We start from the raw sequence: 19,948 nt of genomic DNA, 5'->3' as shown, positions 1-19,948 counted from the left end.
TCTGCAGCCAGAACATACGAATTATTGAAATGCCGCTTTATGGCCAGTACATTGCAGATATTTTAATTCAAACTTCTCCCCTCTCAGGCACTTTTTTTTTTCCTTCCCCACCCCATGTATGGATAAGAAAGATAACTTTCTCCCACAACCTGTCTGCAGTGGCTGCAATACTTTTCATAGCCATCAAACAGTGTGTGAACTGGGTACAATTACTTGATGGTTCATACGCCACATATTTGTTATTATATTCATTGCAATAACATTGATAATATAACTATATATCAAGATAATTACAATAATACATAATATCATCATAAACCTCTCTCCAGAGTATCATTTTCTCTTCTTAAATCTCCTCCTTCCTAACTTCAGTTTCTATTCTCTAGCCATTGATAAAATACATCCCACATCAAAAAATATTCAGTTTCTTCTCTGTCCTTGTTAATAAGCATTAATCTGTCCATTTCTGCGCATTCCATTATTTTCTGAATCACCTTCTCGTCTGACAGGATCTCCTCACTCTTCCACTGTTGTGCAAATACAATCCTAGTGGCAGTCAGTACATGTAAAATCAAATATATAGTCTTTTTGTCGTATTTTTCGGGTAGGATGCCCAAAAATGTCTCTGGTCTCAGTTCAATATGTTTCTTTGTCATTTTTTCCAACCAAATATGTACTTTCGACCAGCATTTTTTAGTTTTGGGACACATCCACCACATATGGTAATCGTGGTTACATTAAAATCAGTGGTGGGTTTCCAATTTTTTAATACCAGTTCGCTCGTGTATGTGTGCACGCTCAGCGCAACACTTCTGCGCATGCACAGAAGCATCCGGGTGGGTGGGCGGAGCCTCCCAACACCGCTAACTACCAGTTCACGCAATCTGGCCCGAACTGGAAGCAACCCACCTCTGATTAAGATGCGGGGAATTTCAATTCTCAGAATTCTTCAGCCAGCATACTAGCTGGGGAATTCTGGGAGTTGAAGTCCACACATCTTAACCTGGGCAAGATTGAGAAACATTGATACAGGAACTGGACAAGGTGATATGGAGTGTGAACACTAGATAATAAATACGTACATAATCTGATCAATGGGCTCCGCATTTTTTAAAATTGGCACATACCGTATATGAAGATGCCCTGTTGGTCTCTAGGGGAGATGTATATATGAGACAATGGAGTAGATAATGGAGTAAAAAAAAAATGAATTTCACCACTGCCTAAGAATGTTGGATTTTGAAAAAAAGAAAAAACGGAGGCTGCAAAAAAGGGGAGGGCAGCTGTATGGGAAGAAAATGTGAGAGTTCCTGTCAAATTATTCTTTTCTGTTGAATTCTGCACCCTTTGCAGACATTGCCAGCCTCTTAATATTATGCTGTCTATAGAACAGTGGGCTTTACAAATAAGCATAATGTGGCAAAAGGGCTATCAATTAGCTCTATCAAGGAAGAGCAGGAGAGCAGCTTCCATCTGGCTTAATTGAGACTGGCAAAGTGTGGCTCCATTAAGCAGCACCTCCACAGAGATCATGTTAGGTCGCATGTTTTCAGAATAGCAGCCCATTTCCTCAGTCTCAGGCTTCCTATTTTTGGAGCAAACTTACAGCTAATCAGGGAGAGGTTGGTTTTTTAAAAAAAAAAAACCTGCAGCTATGGAAACTCAAGCTCATTTTTGAGAATGGTCTCTGGATTCTAAAGTCTTGTTAAATTACAGTTAAGAGAACGAAACAATTGCTGGATTCACTCATAACATCACACTGTCAGCCGTGGTTCAAAAAAAAACCCCACCCAGTGGCTGTGTTCATACAATCTACTAAACCTTAGCCCAGGGGCGAAATGCTATCGGTTCGGACCGGGTCGCCCGAACTGTTAGTTCCGACGATCAGCTGTATGACAATCAGCTGTGTTGCGCGATTTATGTAATCCTGCTTTCTAGCGAATCTAAATCGCGCAGCACAGCTGTTCCTGCCCCCCCCCCCGGCTGTTCCACTTACCTTTGCAGACTCAGAAAAGGCTCCTCCTTTTTCAGCGCTGCATGATAGCGCCTGCGGTGGGCATGTGTGCGAATGCGCATACAAAGCAAACCAGTAGCAAAACGAACTGGTAGCAGACTTCAGAGCATTTCACCCCTGCCTTAGCCCCATCAATGTGATTTAGTGTGGTGTGAATCTTGTTGCTGTCCTGTAGTTAAATAATAATAATAATAAAATAATAAAATTTATTTCTTAGCCGCACCCTCTCCCGAAGGACTCGGGGCGGCGTACAATAAAAAACACATAAAATACAATATGGACAATACACACACAAAATAAACGAATACGTGTACATGGAGGAGGTAGGCAGATGAATAAAGACAATTAAAAACACAATTTAAAATCCCCTAATAAAATTCCAAAAACCACAACATTAAAAAACCCGTCAGGAGCAGTGTGAACGAACTATGGTTGAGCCAGGCCAGCTACTTGGAATAGGTGGGTCTTGAGTTTTATCCGGAAGGCGCGGAGGTCAGAGGTGGTCCTAATATCCGGGGGAAGGTCATTCCACAGGGCTGGGCCCGCTACAGAGAAGGCTCTGCTCCTAGACGCCGCCCCCCGACATTGTCTGGTGGACGGCACCTGGAGGAGTCCCTCTCTGTGCGAGCGAATTGGCTGCCTTTAGTCATTCTGTGCAGAAAAAGTGGTGCAAATTGGGTGTGTCTACTTGAATGCTTGCTTTGGTTACTCCAGGAATTCAGGTTTTGGAATTACATCTCTCCCAGCTGTAGTAAAGCCATCCTGGAAAACATACATAATCTGATCAATGGGCTCTGCATTTTTTAAAATTGGCACATATATGAAGATGCCCTGTTTGTCTAGGGGAGGTGTATATATGAGACAATTCATTAGATCTGCAGCCCCCATCTTGGCGGCATCCTTCTCTGAATGAATACACTCTTTGCCCCACTAGAAAGCATGTGGCAGAGGATTCCTGTAGCCGTGTGATGGCTCTTAACCTGTGGCTTTCTTTTGAACATCTCTGCCCTCAGGTTCAAACTACGAAGGCAAACGCCAAATGAAGGTTAGCAACAAACGCACTGTCTTTTTGCCTCCTGAGCTGCTACTGTCCACCTACCTGGAACAAATGAGTTGATACCAGCAGAAAATGATGTCCCTGCCCCACTCCCCGGGCCTGCTTTGGAGAGGTCTGCTTCCATTGCTTTGCAGTATTCAACACCAATCGCATTACATGGGGCTCGGTTCTCCCATCTTCATGCCAATCTTGCAGACTGATATCCTGTTCCGGAATTGAGACCTTGATGCCATCTACAGGTTGTATATGGTTGCCTAGCAACTGTCCATCTTCCCTCTTTGCTGCTTCAACACCTAGAAGGCCGCAAAGGTGGGAGTGGAGGCAGTTGTCTTAAATCCAGATAGGGAGATTAAAGCCAGGCCTATGGGATCTGTTGACATCCAGGCATGATAAAACTACAAATCCCAGCATGACTTGCTTTTGACCATCTCCAGGCTGGGCCTTCTGACTGAGCAACTGAGGGAGGCCAAAGCAGGGAAGAGCCCCCACCCCATAACAAATAATAGTTCAAATATTTTGTTTTGCTTAGGTTAAACATTTCTACCCAAGTACTAACCAGATATGCTGCAGGCCAATCCCATCATCCCCAACCATCACCAGCAATTATCTTGTTGGTTGAGGTGATGGAGACTGTAGTCCACCATGAGTGTTTTGTGAATAGAGAACCGGTGTGTAAATTGAAATAATGAGTAAACAGTGCGACATATTGACCATAGCACATTGGGGTGGGTGAGTTATTATAATCAATTTCTCATGTCCAAAATATTGCTTAAAAGCACTCACTTTTGCCACGGGAGATTAATATAAATTCAGAAGTTCCTCACTTCCAATCCCTTTATCATTTTCACCCTTAAAAACTCCCACAAAAATGTTGAAAGATTCAGCAGCACTCAGCTCTAATGAGTAAATAGGTTACAGGTTAAACTCCGACAAGTTTAAAGTTTCTCCAGCATGGAAGGATTTATATTCCTTGCAGACATCCCTTTAAGAGGGTCGCTGAAGAGCTTGGAGGTTTATCAGTGTCCTCGGGGCCACCTGGATAGTGCTCCTGGTTCCTGTAGCCTGCAATTTTTTTCCTCTGGAAATCCATTCCTATTCCCACACCCTCTAAAACAGTGTTTCTCAACCTTGGCAACTTAAAGATGTCTGGACTTCAACTCCCAGAATTCCCCAGCCAGCTTCAAGTTGCCACTGTTGAGAAACACTGCTCTAAAAGGATGCAAATGACCAGCTGTCTGCAAGGAATATAAATCCTTCCATTCCCCACTATCCTATCAGAGCTGGAGAAGCTTAATAATAATAATAATAATATTTAATGCTTCTAGACCGCCCCCTCTCCCGAAAGGGACTCGGGGCGGTGTACAGTTCATACAAAATATAACAAGATACAATAAAATTAAATATGTACAGTTGACAATTGACATGGAGGAGGTTAAAATGTAGTTAAAAGAACTGTACAAAGCAGATATAGAATAAATTCAAACCCCTAAAAACAAATACAGTAAATTAAAAAAAACCTAAAATAACCAGATATAATACATTTGCCAGGAGGGACAGTTGAATTATGCCAGGCCTGCTAATCGGAACAGGTGTGTCTTCAGTTTTTGCCGGAAGGAGCGGAGGTCAGAAGTGGTTCTAATGTCAGGGGGGAGGTCATTCCAGAGGGTTGGGCCCATCACAGAGAAGGCCCTACTCCTCGGTGTCGCCCGCTGGCATTGCCTAGTGGACGGCACCAGGAGAAGTCCCTCCCTGTGTGAGCGTATTGGCCGCAGGGATGTATGCATCTTGGATGAGAAGCGAAACGTCTTCGAAAGAAAAAAAACAAGAAAATCCAGTTGCCTCCTGAAAAAAAGCACTTTTGGGACAACCATGACCTGGATGACTGAGAATCTCTACAGATTGTTCTTTAGTTGGTGTCCTGATTTTAGGTAGGACGGGATTAAAAAGAAAGAACCATGTTTAATAAAGCTGCCGTTAAAAGTAAATTTGGATGCCATTGGTCATCTAAGCAGCTTTCCTTTGCACTATTGGGGATGATTTATGTAAAACTGAACTGCCTGAGGTTGGTACCTTTATTTCCCTTTGCATTTGCTTCAGGTTCAAATGCCCGTTGATCTTAAATTCGATTTCTCGGCACAATTAGTCACAAGGCAGCCCTATCTCCTAGGACAGGGGTTGGCAACCTTAAACACCCAAAAGAGCCATTTTGGACCCGTTTTTCACAAAAAAGAAGACACCAGGGGCCACAAAACCCTTGCAGTGTCTGACTATTTCCTGAGTGGCCACGAAACAAGCATATGTAGTTGAATTAAACGTTCCGTTTTCTTCGGAAACTTTTCTTGGATTTATCCATGGTTGGCCTACCGGGGGTCAAAAAGCTCAATAAATCGTATGCTGATGGATGTTGCAAATTGGCAGTTGCGATGCATATTTTGAGTGACGGAGCCGCAGCAGAAATAGCCCCATGTGGCTCCAGAGCTGCAAGTTGCCGAGCGCTGTCCTAGGACTTGCTGTCAAATAGGCAGCTATAGAATACTATATTGAGCCCATTTTTTAAAAGGTTCTTCCTTGAATCATTGGAGATCTTTAAACAGCTAATTGGCACTCTAAAAAGCCAGGCTGATTTTTTTTTTTTAAAAAAAAACATGATGATGTGGGTTTGCAAACTCTCCAGATCAATTGATTGTTCCTGACCTTTATCTTTCCACCTCCTAATATGGCTCTTGCTACAGCAGGTTTATATTAGCTGTGTTCCTTTGTATTTATGAAGCAAGTAGGCATGAACTCCCTTAACCCAGCTGAACAAAATAATCGGAGGGATCTGCAGGATCAGAGGCTTTCATCAAAATGGCAAAATGGACATCGCAGTACAGGTAGCCCCCGCGTTACAACCATAGTTGCAACCATTATGAGCTACGGGGTCGCAGTGGTTAGAAGGCAGTACTGCAGGCTACTTCTGCTGATCACCGGCTGCCAGCAGTTTGGCAGTTCGAATCTCACCAGGCTCCAGGTTGACTCAGTCTTCCATCCTTCCCAGGTGGGTAAAACGAGGACCCAGATTGTTGGGGGCAATGGGCTGACTCTGGAAACCGCTTAGAGAGGGCTGTAAAACGGTGTATAAATCTAAATGATATTGCTATAATGGAGTAAAAAATAAGCACAATGTGGCAAAAGGGCTATCAATTAGCTCCATCAAGGAAGAGCAGGAGAGCAGCTTCCATCTGGCTTAATTGAGACTGGCAAAGTGTGGCTCCATTAAGCAGCACCTCCACGGAGATCATGTTAGGTCGCGTGTTTTCAGAATAGCAGCCCATTTCCTCAGTCTCAGTCTTCCTATTTTTGGAGCAAACTTACAGTTGGTTTTTTTAAAAAAAAAAAAAAATCTGCAGCTATGGAAACTCAAGCTCCTTTTTGAGAATGGTCTCTTAACTCTTAAGGGCATGTGTGCGAAGCACGTGTTTGGCACGCATGCTCACGAAGCACACATGCGCGTGCAAAGCAAACCAGTAGCGAAGTGAACTGGTAGCAGACTTCAGAGCATTTCACCCCTGCCTTAGCCCCATAAATGTGATTTAGCGTGGTGTGAATCCTGCTGCTGTCCTGTAGTTGAAGGCTGCCTTTAGTCATTCTGTGCAGAAAAAGTGGTGCAAATTGGGTGTGTCTACTTGAATGCTTGTTTTGGTCACTCCAGGAATTCAGGTTTTGGAATTACATCTCTCCCAGCTGTAGTAAAGCCACCCTGGAAAATCTTTTTTAATGTCAGCAGAATCCCAATTAAATGAGGTTGTTATTTTTTAAAAGTCACTTTCAAAATCCTGCTTCAAATCCACCGTCCCCAGTCTGGCCACTCTATTGTGCAAATTGTAACATAGTGTATTTCCCCCCCTACATATACATATCTCTGTACATTAATGTGTATATATTAAGAATTAATTTCAGTTCGTCAAATTGTTAGGGATTAATTGTCAGGAAATCAACCTTCTTATTGATATAAAGGATCTGAAATGTTCATACAAGGTTACTGGAGTTTTTATCACGATTGTAATTTAGGTTTGAAATTAATAATCTGATGCCATCAAATGTGGTTCAGGGTGACTGGTTGTTTAATGTCCTTTAGTCTTGCAAACCAAGAAAATCCCCATGAACCATCTGTTGGCTAAGCGAGGCCTGGAAAGAAGGGTAATCTTTGTAGCTCAGGGTTGAAATGAGAGGTCCTTGGTGCTCTTTGTAAGGAGGTAAATATTTAAACAGGAAAAAAAACATTCTTTTAAATAACATTTGGTGGTTTTTCTGCTTTCCTCTGAGCATCCGATGTTCTAATCTCACCAAATTAATCCCCAAAATGTTCAGTCTGAAGTGTTAAATTTATATTTAACCAACCAAGAAATAAAATTTAACACAAAAAGATTTTGTCGCAAAAAAGGGACTGCCTGCACAGGCTCCTGGATTGAGGCTGAAAGATGAAAGGGGAAGCAGTATGCTCCGTCCCATATTAGGTAGATCAGGTTGCCCTGATTTTTTTTTTAAAATACTCATTCGGTCTGAAGACTTCTGAACCTGATTGTCCCATAGTTTACCTTGACGGGGAAATCCCTATTTGGTTCTCAGCATTCTGATAATTGATACTGTTTTCCCTTTGGAGTGAAAGATTTCTACCTCCTCCACCTTATTCCATTTAATGCCGCTTGGGAGTCCTCTCAAATAAAGGAAAATGACCCGCACAATAATTTCTTGCCATGATGTTAGTCGCTTGCCTTGGCAGCAACCAATTCAGGGCTTCAACAGAGCAGGGGGTTCAGTGATGCAAGTAATCCTTGACTTATGACCGTTCATTTAACAAACGTTGATCATTATGAAGGTGCTGAAAAAAAGTGACAAAAATGTCCTTGCACTTATAGTTCCCCACGGTCATGCGATTGAGATTTGGGCACTTGGCAACTGCCATGTATTTACAACAGTTGCAGAATCCCTGGGGCATGTGATTGCCATTTACCACCTTCCCGGCCAACTTCCAACAAACACAGTCAGTGGGGAATAGCCAGATTTGCTTAACAACCGTGACAAAAAAAGATAAAATTGGGCACCACTCACTTAATGACCTCATCACTTAATAACAGAACACCTATCCTTATTGGGGGGTTGTAAGTATCCATTCTAAATTGGAGAACTCCAAAAATCACTGCAGAATTGCTTGCTACTTGAAGAAAAGAAGACTGCCTTTTAAATCTCTAGTAATTTATTTAACATCTTAATCTCCTGTCAATGAAAGATAAATCAGAATACATTTCTTTTGAGGAAGACTTCCGTCCTAGTTCTGATTTATGGGACTCTTATTCTGGTTTGTGAATTTTCTTACATGCTCAGAAATGTAAAAAAACCTCAAAAGTGTTGTGTTATTTTATTTTAATCATTGTCAAGCCATAAGAGTCGTATTGCGAATATTTTGCTTCTTAAGAAATATGTGCTTATTGATGATTTACAATGTGAGGGTTCATTTTGAAATGATGACTTTGTTTTTCTTTTTGCTTAAAAAAAATTATTTCGGCTTTTACTATAGGGTGAAAATATGCTTGAGTGAGGAAGGGTAAGAGCAGCCCACTGCTTTTGTGTAAATCATCTGTAATTTTTAGCAAGCAGTAAATCTTTGCACGTTGGAAGATACCACTTGTTTCCATGTGTAAAAGTCCCTATATGAGAAATGAGGTGTAGAATTTCCATGTAGAAATTGACTCTTGTAAATACTTGACTAGAAACTACCAGCTTATAGTGTGGAATACTAGTTTTCTTAGGCTAAGATGATTTAGGCAAGGGATTTCAAACATGCCCCATTGGAGGTACAGTCTATGCCCGGGGTAAGTAACTATGGCAACTTTATGACCTGTCCTGCAGACTTCAAATCCCAGAATTCCATTCCGGCTCCGGAATTCTGGAAGTTAAAAGTCCATAGGTCATAAAGTTGCCTATAGTTGTCCCCACCTGATTTAAGCAGAGCTTTACTACATGCTTCCAAAGAAATGTTGAAACTGCACCCAAAGTTTGGTTTTTGTGACCAGAGTGTACCACGGTCATTGTCCAGAGTGTTTCTGTGTAAATAAATATTGTTGCTTTAAAGCAATGTGTTCCGTGCTTGATTTCTAAAGCCCTTTGCAAGTTTTGCCTCTTGAAATTCATTGGATTGGCAGAGGAAGGAGTTTTCCAACAAAGATATGAACTACAGAACAGCCAGAGATCCAACAGGTTAAGCAATCTTTGATATACAGTGTATATAAAAAGTCTACACCCCCGTTAAAATGCAGGTTTTGAGATGTAAAAAAATCACCAAGATAAGTAGCTTTAGAATTTTTTCCACCTTTAATATAACATACAATATAAGCTGTACAATTCAGCTGAAAAATAAATTGAACTTTTTTAGGGCAGTGGTGTCAAACTCATACCATCACGGAATCGTCAAGTGACATATCGCGACTTTTTTCCCTTTGCTAAACCTGGCATGGGCGTGGCCAGTGTGTGACGCATCTGGTCCGCAGGCTGCAAGTTTGATATCCCTGTTTTGGGGGGGGGGGATAATTTTAAATGTTCAGTTACTTTGCAATCTTTGATATTAATCTGGATTTAAGTGATGGTTCATAATGGCATTTGGTAAAACAGAAACAATAGACACACTAGATCAGATGAAAGTATGGCCAGACATGACTCTGGCTGATGTATAGCAGCAACAATAAAAAATCAGGAACCCCAAAAAAGAAACCCATACTATTAAAACATGCACTATATATATATGTATGTATGTACATATGTATGTATGTGTGTATGTGTATGTGTGTATGTATATGTATATGTATATGTATATATTTGTGTTGTATTTGTGCTGATAAATAAATAAAGGGAGACTAGTATGGATCCATTTCAAGCTATTTAGCTCTCATCAGCTAGCCATACCCTTACTGGGATTCGAACCTAGCTAAATAGCTAGGAAGAGCTAAATAGCTTGAAATGGATCCATACTAGTCTCCCTTTATTTATTTATCAGCACAAATACAACACAAATATAAAAAGGCAACATTAAAATAAAAATATGGGTTTCTGTCTGGATGGTTTTCTGTGATGAGCCGAATGACAGAAAGAGGGAGTAGTGAGCTCCCTCCCATATTTGAGCATACCAAGGGTTGTAACACAAATACATACATACATACATACATACATACATACATACATACATACACGAAAACATATATATATATATATACATACCTACACACATACAGTACATACATATATATATGTGCTGGTCTTGTTGTATTCAGGTCTTTTCCCGTGTAAGATTGAGATTGTCTTGGCAACGTTTCAGCGAGGTCTCACTCGCCATCTTCAGGCTGGGTTTTGGGCTTAAAGCGTGGTCGGAGCTGCTGTCAAGACAGAGCTACCAGACATCTGGAAACCAGCCGTAGTCAACAAACGAGCCCCACCCACCACCCAGGCTGTTACAACATGAAACAACAATGGACACACAGCCAGCACCAATCAAAACCAATCTACTAATCATGATACAACCACACAACCAATTGTTCCACTTACTGAAACAAACAGAATATAAAATGCTGATGAAGTGAGTGATTGTACAGAAAATTAACCAATACAGGTAGTCCTCGACTTAAAACCATTCGTTTAATGACTGAAGTTACAACAGCCCTGAAAAAAGTAACTTATGACCATTTTTCACAGAACAGTTGTGGCACTCTCATAATCATATAATCAAAATTCAGATACTTGGATAACTGATTCTTATTTATGACAGTTGCAGTGTCCCATGGTCATGTCATCAACTTATGCAACCTTCTGACAAGCAATGTCAGTGGGGAAGCCAGATTCACAACAACTGGGTTTCTAACTTAAGAACTGCAGTGGTTCACTTAACAACTGTTAACAACTATCCAAGGAAAATTGTAAAATGGAGCAAAACTCCCTTAACAGGTGTCTTGCTTAACAACAGAAATGTTGAGTTCAATTATGGTCATATGTTGCGGACTATCTGTATTTAACCAGAACATTCTCTAGCCATTTATTGTCACTAGTGAAATGCATTAAAAATGGCATGAATCAAAAATCTTATCTGTGTGCAGGTAATTCTCAACTTAAAACCATATGCTTAGTCATCAGTTACATTGGCACTGAAAAAATGTGGCTTACAATGGTTCCTCACTCTTAACAACAATCTCTGGATGCTCACAGTTACATGATCAAACTCAGGTACTTGGTAACAACAGTTACAACAGCAGCAAGGTAGGTGTGGCTTGGAGAACATGACTGGCCCAGAGTAGCCCAGAGTAGTTTGAAGAGCTGTGGTTGAGGGGGGACTAGAATCTGGCTCTTGGACTGAGAGGAAGGGGCTGGCATATATACAATCAATGAGCTTTCATGGCTGACAGAAGTCCAGAACCTAGAACCTGTGATTCCTAGTCCAGCACCTTCCCTGCTGCTCCATTCTGGCCTGCACCAGTGCAAGTTGTTGTTAGTTGCGAAGTCTATGTCTGACCCATCAACAAGGCCTTCCTCCAGGCCTTCCTGTCCTCTACCTTCCTCTGGAGTCCATTTAAGCTCACGCCGACTGCTTCGGTGACTCCATCCAGCCACCTCATCCTCTGTCGTCCCTTTCTTCTTTTGCCCTCAATCTCTCCCAGCATTAGGCTTTTCTCCAGTGAGTCTTTCCTTCTCATTAGGTGGCCAAAGTATTTGAGTTTCATTTTCAGGATCTGGCCTTCTAAAGAGTAATCAGGGTTGATCTCCTCCTCTAGGACTGACCGGTTTGATCGCCTTGCAGTCCAAGGGACTCGAAGGAGTCTTCTCAAGCACCATAGTTCAAAGGCCTCAATTCTTTGGCACTCAGCCTTTCTTATGGTCCAACTTTCACAGCCATACATTGCAACTGGGAAAACCATAGCCTTGACCAGTGTCTGGCCAAAAGTCAGCCAATGAGCTCCTGTGGTTGAAAAAAGACTAGAACCCAGATTTCCCCATTCCTTGTCCAGTACCTTCCCCACCACTCCTGATTGGGTCTGGAGAGGGAGGAGCTGGACCAATGTCAGCCAATGAGGTGCTGTGTTTGAAAAAAGGGGTAGAATCGTGATCTCCCCATTCCTAGTCCCACTACTACTGATTGGCTCTTGGGTTGAGAGGGAGGGACTGACCCCTAATCAGTCAATAAGCTTCTGTGGTTGAAGAAAGAGTAGAACCCAGATCTCCCCACTCCTACTCCCAGACCATCCCCACCACTCTTGATTGGTTCTTGGGCTGAGAGGGAGGGACTGGCCCAAAATGAGCTGCTGTGTTGAAGAAGGACTAGAACCTAGTCCAGGACTTTCTCCATTGGATCATACTAATAATGGTTAATACATTCCAATTCATCCAAAGGTTTTTAAAACAATGTGAAATGTGCCCCTCTCAGGATTGCACTGTGGCCGGCATCAGCTCTCAGGATAGGACAACATTATCATGTGAAGGGGGTTAATGACAAGGTTAGGCAACAGGACTTACCAAACGACTAGCATTCTCTTTCCACGATGGTTATTCAGATGCTCCAGAGAAGCCCATAGGCTAATTTCTTTAAAAAACACCAGTGCAACAAATCATTTAGATTCTGTTCTCTGAAGACTGGCATTAAGACCACATTGGAGTAACATATGGCAATCATTGCTATTAGCTATTAATAGTCCTAGCTTCTTGGATAGGGAGAGTACGGTAACTCTCAACACCGAGTGCCCAAACCGGAACGCACATGTGTGCCCCGGAGCCCTAAAAACCCAGACCTGGCCTTTGGGTTTCCAGCATGCGCATATGCACCAGTCAGCTGGTCTTCGTGCACGCTGGAGCCCCGGAAACCCAAAGAGCAGGTGGCGATGGTGCACGTGCCCGCAGAGAGGGCTCTGCGTGCCACCTCCACAGATTCGCCATCACGGTACTAGATCGGTAAAGCTGCTTTTGAATTGCCTTACCGTAGGAAAAGGGTGATGAGATCCTTGGCAGGATTTTAAGTTTAGATGGGGGGGGGGGAAGAGAGAGTATCAGTCACATTGGCTTTTATAAGTGCTGGGATAATAGTGTACTGGTTAAGCATCGGGCTAGAAACCAGGAGACTATGAGTTTTCCTGCCTCAGGCACAAAGCCTGCTGGGTGACTTTTAGCCAGCCACTCTCCCTCAGCCCCAGCAAGAGGGTAATGGCAAACCATTTCCAAAATCTTGCCAAGAAAACTGCAGGAACTTGCCCAGGCAGTCAAGTCTGATTCAAAGACGCGTGCGAGCACCATTCGATTTTTTTTTACTACCAGTTCTGTGGGCGTGGCTGCTTGGGCGTGGTGTGGTGTGGCTTGGTGGGCGTGGCAGGGCAAGGATACTGTAAAGTCTCAATTCCCATCCCATTCCTGGGGAAGGTTACTGCAAAATCCCCATTCCCTCCCGATCAGCTGGGACTCGGGAGGCAGAGAATAGATGGGGGCGGGGCCAGCCAGAGGTGGTATTTACCGGTTCTCCGAACTACTCAAAATTTCCGCTACTGGTTCTCCAGAACTGGTCAGAACCTGCTGAATACCACCCCTGGCGACCACACACACACACACACTCACACACACACACACACACACACACACACACAAAAACACAGACGCACCCCTGATTGATGATGCATGATGCATCAAGAAAGTTGAAGGATATCAAAAAAGAAGTCACCATGGCCCCATTGATTATAGAAAGGCCTTTGACTGTATTGACCATATCAAGTTGTGAAACATGGTAAGGAAAATGGGAATCCCAAAACATTTCACAGCCCTCACCTGATACCTGTAAACAGGACAGGAAGCCAAGTTCAGATGCAACAAGGTGAGATACACTAGCTCCAGGTCAGCAAAAGAATGAGACAAGGCTGTAAACTCTCCTCTTATCTATTCAGGCTGTATGCTGCATATATACAGGTAGTCCTCGGCTTACAACCGTTCACTTAACGACTGTTCAAAGTTACATCACTGAAAAAAGTGACACATGACTGTTTTTCCACTTACGTCCATTGCAGTATTGCCATGATCACGATTAAAATTCATTATTATTGTCATGATGGGTTATCTGTTAACGAATAAACATTTTAAAAACAAAAACATTCTATAAGCATCTACAACGTTCGACTTATTAATCACCAAAAATTAACTAAGTTTTTATTTTTATTTTTATTATTTTTTTCCCATTCAATTGTGTTTTATTTGGGTTTCACCTTTCTTAACTTTCTTATTTTACCCATAACTATTATTTTTGAGTTTTGTTACCGTCTTTCCCCGAAAATAAGACAGGGTCTTATTTTCTTTTGACCCCGGGAATAAGCACTTGGTCTTATTTTCAGGGAGGTCATATTATTTTGGAGATGCAGGAGGCAGCGACCGTGGTCACCTTACGGCTGCTGCTGCTGTGTTGCAATATTTTCAGGGAGGGCTTATTTTCGGGGGAGGGCTTATTTTAGTGCAAGCGCTCAAAAGCCCGATTGGGCTTATTATCCGGGGAGGTCTTATTTTCAGGGAAACAGGGTACATTCCTTCATTGATTCTTGTTTCTTTCCTCCATCCACCTATACCATTTATCCCATATCTGGTAGAATTCTGATTCTTCTTTTCCCTGAATTTCTTTAGTTAGTTTGTCCATTTCAGCACAGTCCATAACCTTTCTTATTATTTCATCTTCACTTGGAGTTAGTTTGTTTTTCCATTTCTGGGCATAGGCAATCCTTGCCGCCGTTGTTATATGTAGTATTAAATACTGGATTTCTTTTTTGTATTTCGCAGACATTATTCCTAATAAAAAGATTTCCGGTTTCCATTCTATTTTAACTCCCGTTATTGCCTCCAGCCAATTTTTGATCTTTTTCCAAAACTTTTTAGCCTCCTCACAGGTCCACCATAAATGGTAATACTAAAATTCAGATGATTGGCAACTGACTCATATTTATGACAATCGCAGTGTCCAGGCAGTGGTAGTCAACCTGGTCCCTACTGCCCACCAGTGGGCATTCCAGCTTTCATGGTGGGCGGGAGGGGTTTGCTGTCACTGCTTTATAAATTTTATAAAGTAAAGTTACTTCCCTACTTTATAAATCACCATTACTGTGAAACTGGTGGGTGGTTAGAAAATTTTACTACTAACAGAGATAACAAAAGTGGGCGGTAGGTATAAAAAGGTTGACTACCCCTGATGTAGAGGATCACATAATCACCTTTTGCGACAATCAGACAAGCAAAGTCAATGGGGAAGTCAGATTCATTTACCCAGGTTACTACCTTACTACCTTACAAACTGCAATGATTCACTTAACAACTCTGGCAAGAAAAGTCATAAAATGGGGCAAAACTCACCTAACAAATATTTCGCTTAGCAACGGGAACTTTGGGCTCAATGATGGTCGTAAGTTGAGGACTACTTGTATTGAGAAAGCTAGATTGAAAGAAGATGAGTATTCTAAATTTGGTGGAGAAATATTAATCACTTGCCCTTTTCTGAATGACATCACTCTGAAAAAGCAAATGATCTGGAACATTTAGTAATGAAAGTCAAATTACCAGTGAAAATAATGGGACATAAATTAAATTTAAATGAGACAAAAATAGCGACAACAGGCACTGCACAGCAATCAGCCTTAGAACTGACAATGGAGAAATCAAAGTGTTGGAGAGCTTCTGAATGTTAGGATTTCAACAGTAGAGATTAGATTAACAGAGTTGGAAGGGACTTTGTAGGTCATCTAGTCCAACCCCCTGCTCAAGCAGGAGACCCTACACCATTTCTGACAGATGGTCCGGTCTCTTCTTGAAATCCTCCAGTGATGAAGCTCCCACAATTTCTGCAGGCAAGCTGTTCCATTGGTTGATTGTTCTCACTGTCAGAAAATTTCTCCTTATTTCTAGGCTGAATCTCACCTTGTTCAGTTTCCATCCATTATTCTTTTGCTGGCCTACAGATGCTTTGGAAAATAGGTTGATCCCCTCCTCTCTGTGGCAGCCCCCTCAAATATTGGAAGACTGCTATCATGTCTTCTCTTCACTAGACTAGCCATACCCAGAGGAACCAGCAGTCCAGAAATACCCCACAGGTAGAGGCACTTAGAGTAGCAATGAAGACCTTGGAAAAGCTGTTCAGATGTTCAAGATGCCAGATTAGGACTCTGACACTTCATAGAAGTGAAAGTTGAATTTTGAAGAAACAGGATAGAAAAAAAGTGTTTTTGCATTTGAAACTTCGGTATTGGAGAAGACTCTTGAGAATATCAAGCATAGCCAAGAAAGCAACCAAATAAATCATTGAACAAATCACTCGAGGCACAATGCCCAAACTCTGAGCATTGTGCCTCGAGTAATTTGTTCAACAATGGGTTTGTTTCCTTGGCTATGCTTCTTCTCCAAACCAGCTCTCTTGAGAAGTGTATAGGGCTGGGGAAAGGTTGAAGTACAAAGGATGATCTCAGTGTAGGAGGATGAGCTCGATTACAGCAGCAATGAACGGGAAGAGATTGGGGAAAGATTGTCCTGGAGACGCTCATTCAAAGTGGTTGCTAAGAGTCCACACTGATTTGATGGCACAGAACCTTGCTCGGTCCTCATCAAGATAATACAGCCTTCATTATGCATTCAGATGTTCCTGTGCGGTGGTGCCAGAATTGAATCTTTTTTGCAAACTGGCACAAATTAAGACCTGGCGCTGGTTAAATTCAAATGGAAAACAATATACATAAAACATCGTACATGTGTAGAAGAGCTCTGATTACTCACTGCTTCAGTCTTTTATGTCTTTTCCTACCCATTAACCTCTCACAGAGACCCTGTAGTCTATGTTGTTATGATTTTTTTTTCTGTTGGAGAGCTCTTTGTCAGATTATTTTTCATGCTACCCATCACTATCTCAAGCCTCCCAGGAGGTGTTGCCTTTGCCATCTCAGTATTGTTGTTCTTTGCCCACTTGCAAACCAACATTAAACGTAACAGAATAACAGAGAGCTGGAAGGGACCGTGGCGATTCCTGGTCAGACCCCATTCACAAGCAGGAGACCCTATACCAGGGCGAACCTTTTAGATAATGAGTGCCCAAACTGCACGTGTGCATGCCCAGTATAGACCCAAAGACCAGCTGGCCGGCAAGAGGTGGAGCATCTCAATACCGGCAGAGCAGCAAGAGGTAACATCTTTTTCTTTCATGAGCTTCTGTTTCATCATTTGCAGGGAAATAGAAGCTCACTGAAGAAATGCCACAGAAATCTGACCTGGGGCAATGGTGCACATGCCAGCAGAGAGGGCTCTGTGTGCCACCTCTGGCACGTGTGCCATAGGTTCGCCATCACGGCCCTATACCATTCCAAGCAATTGGCTGTCCTTAATAGTCTCCAGTAATGGAGCACCCACAACTTCTGAAGGCAAGTAAAGATTTGAAACTGGCAGGTTAAGTTGGATAGCCATTTGTCTGAAACAGTATAGGGCTTCCTGCCTAGGCAGTGGGTTGGACTAGAAGACCTCCAAGGTCCCTTCCAACTCTGCTATTGTATTGTATTGTATAACAATATTATATTTATGGTCTGTGTATAGATATGGGAAACAGTGAATCAGAATAGACCTTGTAAGTACATACAGGTACCGTAATCCTCGACGTACGACCACAATTGAGGCCAATATTTCTGTTGCTAAGCGAGACAGTTGTTAAGGGGGCACTGTCCCATTTTACGATCTTTCTTGCCATAGTTGTTAAGTGCATCATTACACTTGTTAAGTTAGTAACACAGTTGTGAAGTGAATCTGGCTGGAATATGAGTTGAACCACTTCTCAAGCATCCAAATGACTATTGTATTGTATTGTATTGTAAGTTGCAACATGCTATATTTCTACATATTGTTTTTCCAGCAATCTGGGTGGGAGGCCTGAGATCTAATGGTGTCAAGAGAGGAACCAGGGGCTTCATGTCGGACAGCCAGATGCTAAGGCAAATGAAACAGGCCACATCAAGGCTTAGCGCATGGGGAGAACCTAGAGCAATGGCAAACGTATGACACACATGCCATGATATTTGGGGGCACATGGCGGCGTTCGCCACCACCTGACAGCAACTCTTTTTGAAAGCACACCCCATTCTCGTGTGATTTTCAGAGGGTGCGGAAGCCACACGTGGGGTGTGATCTCACGTGGCCTCCAGTCCCTCCCCAAAAAATCATGGAAGAATAAGACATGCTTTTGTGCGGTTTTGGGAGGCTGCAGAGGCTGAGTGAAAATGGGGTGTGCTCTTGCTCAGGAAGTCACGCGAGCCTCTGAAAGTCACACAAAAAATGTGACCCTGCGTTTGTGCAGTTTTTGGGCGCTGCAGAGGTTATAGAAGAGCGGCCTCAGAAGCCACTTCAAGAACAAAGTTTTCATGTGACCCTGAACAGCTTCTGGTGGGCCGCAGATGCCTGTCAACAGAAAAACAACTAAAGACAAGTGGCATGTGGCAGGTCCTGAGGTTACAAATACACAAGATTGGACTGTATTTTTAAAAATAAATATATGTTAAAAATTGCTTCTCTTTTTTCAGGAGGGAAGAGTGACATACCAGCTGAGACAAGTTGGGCATTTTCTGAATGTTTGACAAGCTGAGCCCAAAAGAATCCCCACTGACCGCTAAATCTGTCTGTAGGGTCTGCTTCGGTTTACCTTTTTCTACAAGCAACCAAGTGAGAAGATAATTTTAAAGCAATTTATTAGAGTGCTCTGCTAAAGTGCAGTCCCCCTATGAAAAGGGGAACCTGGAAAAATGACTTACATTTACTTTCATAGTTAACAGAACAAAGAACTTCAAAGCAAAAGTTTATTGGTTTAGAAATAGACATCTGTCCAGTTATGTTACAAGAATTTAAACAATCAGCCGTGGTGGCATAGTGATGAGAATGCAGTACTGCAGGCTACTTCTGCTGACTGCCAGCTGCCTGCAGTTCGATTCTCAAGGTTGACTCAGCCTCCCATCTTTCCCAGGTGGGTAAAATGAGGACCCAGATTGTTAGGGGCAAGAGGCTGACTCTGTAAACTGCTTAGAGAGGGCTGTAAAAGCACTGTGAAGCTGTATATAAGTCTAAGTGCTATTGCTATCTGATAATATTTGGCCATTTGCATCCTAGGTCCTGATAGATCAGAGGTCCCCAATGTTTGAGCCACAGTCCACTGCAGGGCAGCAGGCCTATTTGCAAGCAGGCCGAGGCCTATTCGTAAGAGTGCTGGACTGGCGCATGTGCTTGTGTGCAACTCACATGAGCGATGAACTGGGACACACACATGTGCACAGCTCAGCTCGAGCAAGTTGAACTGCATGCATACATGTGCGCCAACCTGAAGGTCATGTGACCTGGTTCCCCATTCCCCACCCCCAGCAGGATCATCAAGCTGCAAAGGTTGAGGACTGCTTTAGTAGATAATTGCTCAAAAGATTTTAGCAAAGTACTTGCAGGTAAAGAAATGACATCTAACTGAGCCAAGTACTGGCCTTTACCTGAGACAAATGAGAAATTCAAATGGGAATTCCAGAGAAATGTATTGTGTGTCTGTCTTTCTTTGAAAAAGTAGCTGTTTAATTGATAAATTCTGCTCATCTCATTTTTGAGGAGGTCACAACCCTCCCAGATTGCATTGACTAACTTAAACAGAAAATGACTGAAAAATTGCAGTGCTATTTCCCATTTACCATACATTTACCAGTGTATAAATGTAATGGTATAAATCTTTTTTGGTATAAAACAAAATGAAGTTACTGATATCAGTCTTACAATGAGGAACCAAGTTAAAAGCTGCTGGCTAGAAATTTCTGAAAATGATTCTCATACAAGACTTCAATCTTCATCCC

General features: G+C 42.3%; 1 protein-coding gene across 1 annotated transcript in view; it reads left to right on the top strand.

Moving 5' to 3' along the window:
- The window catches only part of R3HDM4 (R3H domain containing 4), a 28,985-nt gene extending 19,803 nt beyond the window's left edge, over positions 1-9,182 (top strand). Inside the window, exon 8 of the mRNA XM_081960154.1 lies at positions 3,028-9,182. Within this exon, the coding sequence (XP_081816280.1) occupies positions 3,028-3,131 (104 nt within the window). The 3' untranslated portion in view covers positions 3,132-9,182. The remainder of the gene's footprint in view (positions 1-3,027) is intronic.
- Positions 9,183-19,948: the final 10,766 nt, after the last annotated feature.

Source organism: Natrix helvetica (genome assembly GCF_964273705.1).
Source record: "Natrix helvetica genome assembly, chromosome: 1".
Lineage (NCBI taxonomy): Eukaryota > Metazoa > Chordata > Lepidosauria > Squamata > Natricidae > Natrix > Natrix helvetica.
The sequence above is the reverse complement of the archived record's forward strand: the minus strand, read 5'-3'. Positions and strand labels throughout refer to the sequence as shown.